The sequence below is a fragment of the Apus apus genome, chromosome 4 (assembly GCF_020740795.1).
Source record: "Apus apus isolate bApuApu2 chromosome 4, bApuApu2.pri.cur, whole genome shotgun sequence".
NCBI classification, from domain to species: domain Eukaryota; kingdom Metazoa; phylum Chordata; class Aves; order Apodiformes; family Apodidae; genus Apus; species Apus apus.
The window spans coordinates 32,871,777-32,885,550 of record NC_067285.1 but is presented as its reverse complement, the minus strand read 5'-3'; the positions used below and the strand labels follow the sequence as shown (position 1 = coordinate 32,885,550).

The window sequence follows — 13,774 nt, the reverse complement described above, 5'->3', positions numbered from 1 at the left end:
ACATTTGGCTGGAACAATCCACAGCTGAGAATCTGTGACTATCCATTCTTTCCATTCTTATCAGAGACAACTAGATCTGTCCTGGGGAGGCTGTGACAGCAGTCTGGGGAAGTATCACCATATGGGGCCACTTAAATTGGCAGTGGTTGGAGACAGGATTATCTTTAATATTGTCTGGTATCTTATGACTTATCTTGAGCTCAGCTGCTGACTTAGTATGGAAGAACATGTCCCAGGCCAGTGGAAACAGTTCACTAATCTAAAAAGCAGTTGGAATAAGAAAAAAAAAAAGGGGTAAGCTGTGAAGAAAAAAAGACAAAAGCTCAGTAATGTAGCTTGATGAAATACAAGTGCTCAGGCATAATGATACGAAGAGAGTAGTATTTAGAACAAATTTGAAGAACTTCTCCATAGTCCTATTGGTCTTGTGTCTCTGTGCAGGTGGAAGATGATCCATCCATACTTAAAACAATCTTTGAGTAACAAAAACCATAGTCATAGTTTCTCTTCCTGTTCCTCTGGTGCTGTGTTTTACAGTTCAATCCTATATGTACATCCTTTTCTCTGTATGATTATTTTGCACACTTGAGTAACATGTTGTCTTGTTGCATTCTGTGCTGAAGTTACTGTAGTGATTTGGGCAAGGGTCTGTAGGTACAGAGTCTGAGTCCAACTTGGACTGCAGCTGGGTTTGATGGATTTGCTCAGACCTTAGTCTATAATCTTAGTTTGAAGACTTGTCTAAAAATGTGGAAGTCATTCAAATTTACCACATTGCCCATCAACTTTTTTAGAACTGTGACAGTTTGGTAGTACACAGGAGAATGTTGAAGTTCTGTTTGTACTTCTCAAGAGATAAGTTCTATCAAAGGATAACTTAAAAGTAACTGTATGCTTGCTCAGTGTTGCTTTTATGGGTTTCCTAGTGGTATATTCCCTTTGACAAGTGAAAAAGGAACTAGGTGATTTCTGTGTCTTTTTTTCTTTATTGGAAAAAAATGTATGGACTATGGGTTAACAACCTGTTTGTAGATACTTCTTCAGGGAGCTAGTTACATTATTCTGACAATCTGTTTGCAAAGATTTGGTAGAGAAATATCTCAATTGTAGAGTTTGCCCATTTGTGTGGAAGATCAGAATAAGATTATCAGCTGTCTCTTCCAGTTCACATGAAGATTCTTAAGGAATTTATGCTTCATCATGGTGGAAAAGAATAGCCCCTAGATATTTTTGGGGGACTGTCCAAGGCTCACAACTGAGCAGTGAAGTAGTAATGAATTTTGAGTCTAGTCATAATTGTTTTTTAAAAAGTGTTACTGAAGAAAGGTGAGGCTCTTCATAGGTGAATTTGCCAATAACATGACTCTGGAGCTCTACACAGTAGTGTGTGAAACAATGAAAAAAAACAAACACTGAATTTTTTTTGCTGTTTTTTGATGTGTTTCTATTTGCTGGGTTATTGACTTACTGTTACTGACTTTGTGATACTGACTTGAGTTTTGGATTTCTTACAAGCCCCTCATTCCTGATTAGACAGTACTGTTTTAAAGGGGAAAAACTATTTGGAATGGCTTTTGAGTTTGTTTCCATGTGATGCAGTCAAGTAAGTAATGGTTAAGAATAGGATGCAGCTAGACTGAAGTGTTTGTATTAAGTCACTGTTATATCGCTAGGCTGGTAGCTTTCTTGCAGCACAGGAGAAAAGAGAGCATTCTGTAGTCTTGTAATTGAATTGTAGGAAAGGTAAATTAAATAATTAGAACAGGAGTCTGTATTTAAATAACATTTTTTTTTGCTGGGAGTGCACTGGATAAATTGCAGATGGCAGCTCCAAGGCTGGAGGTGCACTAGTGTTTAGATTTGAGCAATTAAGTTATTCTTGAACAGTGGTGATTCATTTATAAGTTGGTTATTGAAAATGTAACAATGTGTTAAGTAACAATATGCCCAAGAAAATAACTCAGCTTTCTAATTGGGGTGGTCAGCTGGTGAAAGAATGGTTTGCTTCTCCTCAAAGCTCCACCTTTTCTCTTTTCCCACCCACTGCCCCCTTCTTCCCCTTTCCCCTCTTCTCTTCAGCCATAAATTCAGAAACTTGGTGCATTAAGAAGCAGATAATGTAATGCTTCCGTAAATAATATATAGACACCCTGATGCAATACAAAGGAAAGCAATTTGAAAGTCTTCATCTTTAGAGCAGGCTGCAAAGAGCTTTGTGTGCATTTTGTTGTTCATTCTTCATGTGCCTCCTCATCATTGGAAGCTGGTGCCACAGGCTTTTCTTCTGGTGGTCTGTTTTCCTTTCCTTTTTTATTTTTTCCCTGAATTTAACTGTCTCCCTCACTCAAGTAATTGTGCAAATACCTATTAGGTGGGGTTTTGTTGTTTTGTTTTGTAGTTGGTTTTTTTTTTTCAAAGGCAGAAGGACAGCAGGGAGAATTCACAGACTAAAATAGTATCAGGTTCGTTAGAGTGCTGTTGGCTGAATGGTTGCACCAGTTCCATAACTTCCAAATACTGGGGCAGAGAAGCAAACAGGAAACTTGTTTACTCCAGATTCCTTGCTTAATCCTGTTTGCACCTCTGCCCTTTCCTGTTTCTTATGAGGGCAAAAATACCTGGGAGGAAAGACAGCTAATTTCCAGGCTAATCTTTTCACAGAAAAACTGTGCTTAAAACCAAGCAAAATGTGGACAATTCACGGTGCTGGTTATAAGACACAATAAAAAGGGGCCGTTTTACTTGGACTTTGTTAATTCCTCATGCAATAAAGATGAGTCAATTGTAAGTACTGTCTCCTTACACAGAGTAGAGATAGGAAAAAAAAATGTTTATATGTTACTTGTCAGTTTTTAAGTGCTTTTGGAAATAAACAGCATGTTCTTTTGCTGACAGGATTTGAAATCTAGCAATCAGCGAGATGAAATTGCTGCAGCACGTGCATCCCTGAAGGAAAATTCATCTCTCCTACATTCAATATGTTCAGCTTGTTTGGAACATTCAGATGTTGCATCCCTTACAGCCAGCAAGGATTCAATTTGCAATGAAATACAGAATGCTCTCAATGTAATTTCTGATGCTTCCCAAGGAGTTGGAAATAAAATGGGACAACCTTCATCTCAAACAGCTACTCTTGGAAGTGCACTTGATGAGCTTGAGGTATGTAAACTTAAGAGGCTGAAAAATGGTTTATTTAATTAAAAAAAAAATATTGTTGTAGTGATGGACCTCAATGCATAACAAATGTATGCTATGCTTGATTTTAGCCTAAATAGTATCATTAAAAATTATTTCATGGAGGAGGAATCACTTCCTTCAAAAAAGTCTGGAATTAAATCTTCTTGTATGTTCACTATTTGGCTTCCTTCCAACAGCAGGGAAGAATTAGTTCCATGTGTGTCACTAATGATGGAGACAGACATCCTTTACTAAGTGCTCAGAACTCATGAGCTTAGTTTACAAAGAACAGAGTGTATCAGATGGTGATCTCTGCTACCTTGAATGCATTTGAACGGGTACCATGCAAGTTGAAGTCCTTCAAAAGTAAAGCTTGCCATTTTTCTAAGGGCTGCACTGGCTCTTACCAGCATGATTTTCCATTGTCCTGGCAAAAATTGTAAAAGACTTCCTGTAGATGAGATTACAGGCCATGCTTCTCATCTTGTGTAATATATGTAGGCTCAGATCAATAAAATAAATGAAAGTTTCTAAACACACTTGCAAATATAGCTCTTTTTAGTTGTAAATTCTTCAACTCACCAGGTCTCAGCCTTGGAACTCCAATATTGGTGATACATTTTCAGAATGGGTATTATGATTGGTGGCAATAGATTTTGTCTAAAATTGTCAATGAGAGGTTAGAGAAATACATGGAAATATGACAAATCTTGTCATGGCAGTTAATTGATGAAAACAGACCTCTCACAGTTGAATTTCATGGGTGTTTCTCCCCCACCCCTGGAGGAACAGACTAGAGTTGCATGTTACATCATCCTTCTTTGCTTCTCAAATTGGCTTTTAAAGTTATAGTTTCAAATAAATTTTTTTAATAAATGGAAGAAAAAACACATATTTAGGAGTAATACGTGATTTTTCACAATGAAACTCTTGACAAATGATATACATCAAATGAGAACCATCTTTTACTTGTTTTACTTGAAATTTATTTTTTAAACAACATGGCAAAAGCATTGCATCCTCTGACTGTAGGTGAATTCATCCTAAGTGAGCATTGACACTTTATGACTTTTAGAAATGTAATTAAATTTATTATATTTTAAATTTAGGATTTGGAATAATCACAACATGGAAAAAGTTATTTTGGATTGAATTTTGTTTTATTCAGAAACATAAGCACATGGAAGTCTGACTTTGTAAATAGACATTTGTTTATGGAGTTTTAAATGTATTTTTACCTAGGTAACACAGATGGAAATGGAAGCTGTGTGAGTTAGATAAAGCACAATTTATAGAGCATTTAACTTGTTAAAATGATTTTATGAATTAGATGGTTACACTTTGTTCATAGGAAGTTCTGTTGGCTAAGGACCTGAAATAACCCCTGCTTTATCTTGTTGCAAATACAGTGCCATGAAATAGTAGTAAATAGTCTATTGGGAACAAATCTTATTAAATGTTTATAGTGTGGAAATGTATCACGGAGCTTTGCCAACCATCTCATATCTAGATGTTTTGCAATGTCATTCTTCCTTTGCCAATGCTGGCAGTGTGAAAGTTATTACAGATTTATAGGTGAGGAAACCACCAGTAAAAAACAGAGCAGCTAACTCTTAAATCACTAGGTTCTCAAGAATTCCTCTTAAAGGCTCCATAAAACTACCCTGTAATTCATAAATAAATAGAAAATTGTAACTTTGTAAATTTAATTGCCTACTAAGATCTATGTTAAAAGAGCATGTAGGGGCAGTTTAATGCCTTTCACTTGGCCCTGCATCTTCTGAATGTAAAGAGGGTGCTCACAACATGATACAGGTCTGGCATGCCTGACTCTCTGTCAGCACATTCATCTGATGTGTGGTCCTGAAACAGCCATAGCCATCTAGCAGAGCAGTTAGGTATGAGATGTTAAAATACTGTAAATCAGTCCAAAATGTCAGGAAATAAAACCAGCTTTCTGGATAGCCATGATCACTCTTTTTCACAGATTAAAAAACCAATGAGGGAGAAAATTGGGATCTAAATACTCTTTTAAAATGTTCTCTTATGCTTAAGAACTCAGGTAGCTCACCACTGTTTCCCTGTTAAAGCAGAAGTGCTTGTTGCATATCTGGTGTCTTCTCATTGGTTTGAAATTGGATTGCCTTTTCTGTATAGAAGTACTCATCATAAATAACTGATAAAATTCATAGAATCATAGAATCCTAGGGGTTGGAAGGGACCTCAAAAGATCATCTAGTCCAACCCCCCCGCCAGAGCAGGGTCACCTAGAGTACATCACACAGGAATGTGTCCAGGTGGGTTTGAATGTCTCCAGAGAAGGAGACTCCACAACCTCTCTGGGCAGCCTGTCCCAGGGCTCTGTCACTCTCACAGTAAAAAAAAATTTTCTGATATTCACCTTAAACCTCCTATGCTCCAATTTGTATCCATTACTCCTTGTCCTATCACTGGTCATCACTGAAAAAAAGCTTAACTCCGTCTTCTTGACACTCACCCTTTACGTATTTGTAAACACTGATGAGGTCACCCCTCAGTCTCCTTTTCTCCAAACTAAAGAGACCCAGCTGTCTCAGCCTTTCCTCATAAGGGAGATGTTGCATTCCCTTAATCATCTTTGTGGCTCTGCTCTGGACTGTTTCCAGCAGTTCCCTGTCCAAATTGCTTGAAGAGTTTAAACTGCAGGCCAAATCTTAATTCCTATTTGCTGGTTATTATTGCCTAGATATTTTCTTTAGTTAGACATGAACTGTGATACCTTTTTTGCCACTATTTGCCCATCTTTGTATGAAGTTGCACTTTGGTATTAAGGCCTGAAATGTGAATTAGGGAAACAGAGTTTCAAATCTCTAACACTAAGAAACCTGTTTTCCACATGAGAAATTACTGCCTTGACCTCTGTTGCTTTTATGGACATACAAATAGCTCTGTTTTTCATCCTCATAATACGTGAGCTCTTTCTCTCCTGCTTGCCCATAATCTCCTTTGCAGTGTATTATGTATATCTGGATTGGTGAGCACTGATTTGAGAAAATCCAGGAGTTTGGAAATAGATGGTTAATACTTTACCTTGATCTATGGTTGCATCTGCTGGATGCACCTAAACACCTGACATAGACCCGTAAACCCTTTTAATGGTCTATCCTGTCGCTTGCTGAAACAAGTCCATAAACTTAGTTTTAGACTTTCTATAGTCTTTCAGAGGAGGTAAAAGAAAATTGCAGCAGCACTGGCCTGATTTCTGGTGATACTTTACAGTGGCATGAAAATCCCCCAATTTAACACGGAACATGAGTATACAGACATAAATTCACTGTTATCTTTTTTTCTGGACATCGTATGTGGAAACTTGAGGACTGGAGTTCATGTAGTCCCAGTTTCTGGTACAAAGCATAACATAGTCCTAGAACGTTATGCCTCTTAGAGAGGTTGTTTGAGAATGTTTATTGTCCACTGATTGTATGTATGTTAATATGTAGTAAAAATGGGGCTGAATTGCTGAGACTACTTAAATAACTAGAATGCTTTTAGGTGAGGTGGAGGGCTTCAAGGAACAGTAGCACAGATGGAATGCTGGAAAACCTACACTGATCCTGCATGTTGGAAAATACTTAGTGCCATTTGAACAATACAGTAATGCAGAAAGAACCTGCACTGGTTTCCTTTGGAAATATTCAGATTATCAAGTCTGACTTTTTTTTTTTCTCTTAGTTTTTCTGGAGAATCTCGCAGCTGTATCAAAACAATTCCTGTGTATTTCAGAAAAGATGGGAGGATTGATCTTATAATCAAGTCTTCCTTTCCCAAAATTGTACCTAATGTGTAAGAGAAGGTTAATAATAACCAGCAAGACAATTTCAAGGGCACTGAAGTCCCCTTCCTGAACAGTTTAAGCTTTTATCTTATGATGTTCTTATAGAACACTTGTACTACTTTTAGAATTGCTTAAGCTAGACAGTACCTGAAATTGTTATGTTAAATCTAAATTGAAAAATGATTAAAATTCTCCAGCTTAGAAGTAGTCCTGAACATACTGGATAAGCACAGATAGGTTCTGATTTACCTGACCTAAATTCTACATAAGGGTATATGGCCAAGTTTTCTTGTTTAATGTTTCTTCTGGAAGCTTGGAACCACATACGGATGTAACAGAGGAAGGACTTGGAGACAAGGCAGTTTTAGTCAGAAGATGTGAAACTGGCCTGCAGGTAGATGTGATCTGCTTATTCTGCGTAGGTGTGAACTAGCTCTGGCTGGAAAGCTCTGGTTCTGTCTTAGCACTGGGTCCAGGCCCCTAGGATTTGGTCATCTGGAACATGGGTTAGAAAAAGTGAGATCTGGATGACCAAGAGAACTTGGCTGTGTCTGTAGGTGACCTATATACGTAGCCCTGGCAGGGGGTAGCAGGATCTGCCAGGGTCAAAAGTGTTTTGAATACTTCAGGGGGGACTAGCTGCAAGTCTAGGAAGCGTAGCAGGTAGAAAATAAAGCAGCAACTTAACTGGGTTGACTTTTCTTCCCTGTACTCCTAATGTTTTCCAGAACTTGATTATCCTGGATCCTCTTGTGGTGAATGAAGAGAAAATCAGGCCATCACTAGAGAAACGCCTGGAAGCCATTATCAGTGGAGCTGCTCTGCTTGCTGATTCTTCCTGCACGCGCGATCTTCATCGCGAGCGCATCATTGCTGAGTGCAATGCCATCCGCCAGGCTCTCCAGGACCTGCTTTCTGAGTACATTAACAATGTAGGTAACCAGACTTTTTTCTTTTCTTCTCTCATCTGCCTCAAAGCCTAGAATTTAACCTATAAATAGTTGAATTTAAAGTAGAATTTAACCTGTATTTCTCTACACGCTCTTTTGAAGGTTGAAAGGAGCATTTTCTACTTGAATCTAAGCAAAAGCTAAATACCTATGTCCAGAATGAGTACTGTGTCATACACTCCATGGAAAATGTTGCATTATATGTACACCTGTTTAGGTTACTTTAAGCTTATGGTGAACTGTCAGTAGTAGAACACAAACATAATCCTTCAGATGCTAGCAAGAGTTTCTTGGTAATGTCACTTCCTAGACCTCTGTTCCTGTAGAATGCAACAATTTTAAATAATTTAAGATCTAAGTACTCTGTTAGTATCATTTTAAAGTAGTGGGTTCACACGGCTACATTTGATCTGTGTAAGAGCACCAAGTTACAAGTGATTTAACTGTTGAATTAGAAAGCAGAAATCTGATTGTCTGGCATGCTTAGAGGCCAATTAATCTGTTGATATTTCAAAAGGAATATCGTTTGGTGTTTTAAAAATAACTACTAGATTTAAAGAATGGATTTTGTACTTGTTGTGTCTGGCAGTTAAAGGATGAAACAGTGGGGACTCAGATGCTAGTGATACAAGTACACAGTGTTAATATCATGTGTTTCCTCTGGAAACATTTTCTGTAGAAATACTGTTCTTAGCTAAAGATACTTGAAGATAATTCACCCAGCACATGGAGAGGATAATTGTATCATAGAGCTGTTTGTTTCTTTCTTGGGAAGCTGGAATTCCTTTCTCTTCTGTAAGTCATACTGGTTAACACAGTACAAAGCTGTTCTAATGACACTTTTCTTAGTCTTATCCTGTTGTCATTAGGGTAATGAAGTGTAGGGACTACAACAATCTATGCATGTCAGATGGTTTTTCATTTCAGAGATGTACTTTTTGGTGTTTTCTTTTTATTTATCAGAGGGTGGGGCGCAGGTGGAATTTGCAGCTTATTTGTTTCAATTTCTGTCAATTCAAGTTGCTCTTCCAGTCTCTATACTGGATAAAACTGATTTTCTATTTTTACTGAAAATTTAGCTGCAGTTTCTGTTGAATGCAGCATAATTTTTGGAGCTCTCTGGTGCATTAGACATGTGAGGTTTCTTTAGCACTGGTTAGCTTGGAATGTTAATCTTGGATGCCTTTTTGTAGCAGGTGTCTCTTGCACTATCTGTTCTAGGGTGGGTCAGGTTTGCTGTTACTGGCTGGAAGTTTAATAAGGAGAGGCACAGCCTTTAATGGTTGGGCTTGATGATCTTAAAGGTCCTTTCCAACCTAAATGGTTCTTTGGTTGCTATTATTCTGACCTGGAGCAGCCAGGGCACATGGGAGGATGCATATGTGGTGTGTAGCAACCCATATTGGTGCAAAGGATCACTGCAGGTTTGTTGCAAGAACCTTCTATGGGAATTCCATGTCTTGGAGGAGTAAAAACTACATGATTTTAAGTCAAGCAATCTTAAATTCCTGGACTCCTGAAATAAAATTGTGATTATATTTTCTATTACAGAAATTAATATGGTTTTAGGGTTATGTAATGCAGACAAAGGGGAAAAGAATACATAACCAATTCCACTGACTCTAGAAAGTCAGGAGCAGCTATTTAAAAACAGCAAAAAGGGAAAGTGTCATATCTGCTGCAGAACAGTGTCTGTACAAGGGGGCAAAGACAAGGAGAGAAACAGCAAGGAAGAAATACAGAGGATTTAGAGGTATGAGGTTAAATTATAGGAGTGAATTTAAATTTTATAGTTTCTTTTAGTGCTCTTGATCTGCCTATACAATTAATATTGATCTCAGTGGAAAAACTCATACCAATAATAGTTTATGGCTTTTACTCTGACTAGATAAATTAAGTTTTCAATGAGAATATTATCAGGTGTCGGTTACTTGGTTTCACAACTCTAACTCACTGAAGAATAGATTATAGACTCAGGAGACAGTGATGATTTATCACTGTGTTCTAGGTTCTTCTATTAATAATTTCAGTAAGCTAGGACTGTGAATTGAATGAGCTATAAAAAAAATGCCAGCCATTTGTTAACACAGTACAATTCAAGGACTAGGTTGTGACTCCCTTCTTCAGAACACTGTGGTACTCCACAGGCAATCCCAGTGTCTACGTAATACTTGATGTGAGTTTGTATGTTCTTGTGGTGTGCTTGTGCCCCATGTCCAGCATGAGGCCCTGTACCACAGCTTGTACTTGAGGGGCTCTGTAACACAGTTTGTGAGTGGGAAGTTTTCTTTGCCCACTATCCACGCTGGGTGTGCTTTTGCTCCTGCCTTTGTCCTAATGGTGTATGGCTCCCAGAACATAGACCTACCTACTGTCATTTCGGTTCTTTTCAATCACTCATGAGCTGTAGTAGTCAGCTGCTTAGAAGCTGACTGCTACATTTTTTTTTCTGGACATGTATATTTCATTTCTTGCTACTGTATTGGTTTGACTGTTTTTCTTGCAGTGGGAAGTTCATCACTCCAGGGACACAGCACACAGTTAAGTGCCACCTTGACAAATCCTTCTCTTCCAGCTGATTTGCCAGGAAACTGTATGAGCTGCATTGATGCTGGTGACACCCAGTGCCTCTCTAAAGGCTCTGGATCTCGTGCTAGAGGTGGCCTGCCTGGAAGGTTTTTAGCAGGATCAGTGCCAAGAACTTCAGTGTCTAAATTCTGTTTAACTACTGCTTCACCCATTTTTGTGATACTAGCCCTCAGTGCCTAAACAGATGTACAGGAACTTCTGATTTAGCCCTAACTATTTGAAACAATATAAGGAATGTAGCTTTTGTGGTTCCTAAATTTGGGTTTTTTTGTGTCAATTATTTTAAGCCTCTAATAAGCCCTAAGTGCGTCAAGTGAAATCGGGGGCCTATTGATGCCAGTGATAAAATGTAGAGGTTTTACTCCAGCTGGGAGTGGTTGCTTCTCACAGAGAGTCATGGTGAGGTGATGCAGTGGCAAGTTGAGTAAAATGTTCTCTACACTGATGAAGACCCACTCTGTCTCAAAAAACTTTTTCTGCTCACTAAGTAATTCAGAAGTACATAGTAATTTGCAAATATAATTCTTCTGCAAGGCAGCAGTTTTTCCTCTGTTTTTTTGGAATTGGTTGTGTACAATTGTTATTCTCTCTGAATGCTACTCAGGTATCTATTGTTAAGGAATATATTTACATTTCAGGACATGAAATAATTACTACTGTGAATTTGGGTAGCTTATCAATGGCAGAGTTAGACTATTGTGTGTGGATGATAATATATCTATAGGAGCAATCATTTTGTTCTAGTAATATTCACCTGCATTTTCCTAATGGCAAACTCTTGTCTTTGCTCATCCTTTAAAATGAAAAGTTACTGAATACCTTGGAGTGCAGCAATACTAACTCCATGGCTCTTGAGCTGTTTTTACTCCCAGTTACAACCGGGGATATGCACTTATCTCGGTGATCAAAAGGGACAATAGAGTTGTGACAGTGTGTGTTAAAGCTGCTGTTGTGAGCAGCGATTAGGATGATTGCAGGCAATTCTTTCTCTGCCTTGATTAAATGGAGAGGGTATGTCTGAATAATTACTCTGCGCTCAACTGTGGACTTGAACAAAGATCACTAGATTGTTCAGACAAGATTGAAAAAACTTTGGTAAAGAAAGGTCAGCTATACTTTTTTCTCGAATTAAAGTTTCCTTACTTTTGGCATATTGTTTCATGCTATTTGAGCTTTATTAGTTTCTGAGCTTATTCTGGATATTGGTTGAGTGTATGTGTAGAAATATATGTATGCATACACACACTAATAGGCATGGTGGGCTAGTATACTTCATGACTACTATCACATCGTGATTTCATTCTTGTGTGTTTCAAAGCTTTCTGTTTCTTAACTGGGTTTTTATGTTAAAATTGCTGAAGTTTAGGGTCAAATGTCAGTAAAGTAGTTTTCATTTCCCTTGTAATTTTAATTTTTTTTCATGTCTTCAAGTCTTCTATCTTTAAACATAGTTTTAAAGAAGAATCTGAAACACTGAGATCTGAAAATATATTTATAAAATCAATTTTTTTTTTTTAAATACAGTCATGAATTTCATACAGTTCCGAAAAACTCATCAGCACCACAGAATAATTCATTGAGTTAAAAATATTTCACAGAATATTTCACACACAATTCACCATGTATGTTGCTACAAGCAACTCAGTCGTTTATTCTGGGATTCTGGACATCCCTGAGCCCCCTTCTTTTGCCACGGCAGCTGCTTGCTGTACCACGGCTATACTGTGTGTGTGGCACAGAGCAGAGCCAAGGCATCCCTTCTCACACCAGCTGTGGCTTCGGTCTCTTAATGAGACACTGAAGAAAATGGGAGGAGACTAGTGATAGGTTTTATTTTGAGGCCAGGTCAGGAAGTTGACCACATTGCCTGTATTTATATTACGTATCTAGGGGGATGATAATGAAGCCTGGACCATCCCTGTAGCCCAAGGGCAGACCAAGCTGTGGCTGACTACAAATCTCATCTGCTTTGTGGCAGACAGCATCAGACCACTCCAGAAATGATGTTCTAAGGGAGATGAAGTAGTAAGTGGCAGATAGTGAAGTACCTGCATTTGCATGTAGGGTGTACTTGAACCTTTGAGTTCTTCTCGGGTGCCCTGAAGGTTCTCTGAATCTTATTGCTTCACTGCAGGTTTGTGTCCACAGCTTTTGGGTATGAGAAACATTTGGATTTGAGGCATATTTGAATCTGAGCACATGAACTGAAATGCTGGGAGGATGAGACTAGGAGCTAGAATCCCTGAAAGTAGGGCGATACCTGACACAGGGAGTGAGCTGGACTATGCTGAGCCCTCTAAGGAAAGGCATGCAGTATAGAGCCCTCTGTAGCCGTGGGAAAGGTCTGACTGAGGGACAGATGATGGCTAGTTGTGATTTGTTCAGTTGTCTGTCTAGATGTCAAATTGTGGTTACTTACTGGAACCAAAGCATTGGAAATTCAAAACCAGAAAAAGGATGGAAAACCAGGAGTCTTTATTTATTGATGCTATAGTTCTGGGCCTTACCCTTTGTCTCAGCTCATCAGTTAGAGTGCTGTGGAGTGCCAGTGCCTTGCTTTATACCCTTTTTGAGTGTTCTCCAGCAACAGCTTCATGTCTGACACATGGTCTCTGTATAGAGACTGCCTGTGATTGATAACCTTTTGTGTAGTATTTTATTGCCATTCTTAGTCTTTTAAGAGCAGAAGGACATACAGATATCTTGAACATACAGATACCTCAAACTTCACGTAACTGGTACTTTATGGTTTCCAGATGAAAACTTTTAACTCTTGCCCAGATAGAGGGAAGAGAAGGCACTTCAGTTTATCATCATGATGGTGCAGTGTATCTTACATGTAAGCTACTTCATCTTGCTCTGAGCAGAGGATTTTTCATTTCAGTGCTCAGGGGGAACATTTTTGGTAATTTGGGAAATTGCAAGAATTCCTCCAAAAGAGTTATTTCAGACGGAAGAAAAAATTTTGTTCAGCTTAAAAAGGGCATGTTTCAAATTTAGATATTTAAGATTTCCCTGGTTATCTGTTAGGTATTTGCATCTCTTGGGGTTATTTTCCCTTAATTATCCACGTGTTTCACCTGTAGAAAAGTGGATTGCTAACAGCTAATAATATGTATATGAAAAAGCTGGTACTCCATAAAAGGGAAATTAGGACAAAAAATGGTATCTTTTTCTCTTGTTCTGTTTAGCTTGATGTGTCTCTAACTTTCTCCATATAATGAAAATTATTCCAAGCAATCAT

The 13,774-nt window shown here is 38.2% G+C and overlaps 1 protein-coding gene across 7 annotated transcripts in view; it reads left to right on the top strand.

Moving 5' to 3' along the window:
- Nucleotides 1-13,774, top strand: part of CTNNA3 (catenin alpha 3) — a 424,834-nt gene that overhangs the window by 82,579 nt on the left and 328,481 nt on the right. For all 7 annotated transcript variants that reach the window (XM_051618547.1, XM_051618545.1, XM_051618546.1 and 4 more), the window contains 2 exons: nucleotides 2,896-3,159; nucleotides 7,720-7,923. In XM_051618547.1, coding sequence (XP_051474507.1) covers nucleotides 2,896-3,159; nucleotides 7,720-7,923 — 468 coding nt within the window. The remainder of the gene's footprint in view (nucleotides 1-2,895; nucleotides 3,160-7,719; nucleotides 7,924-13,774) is intronic.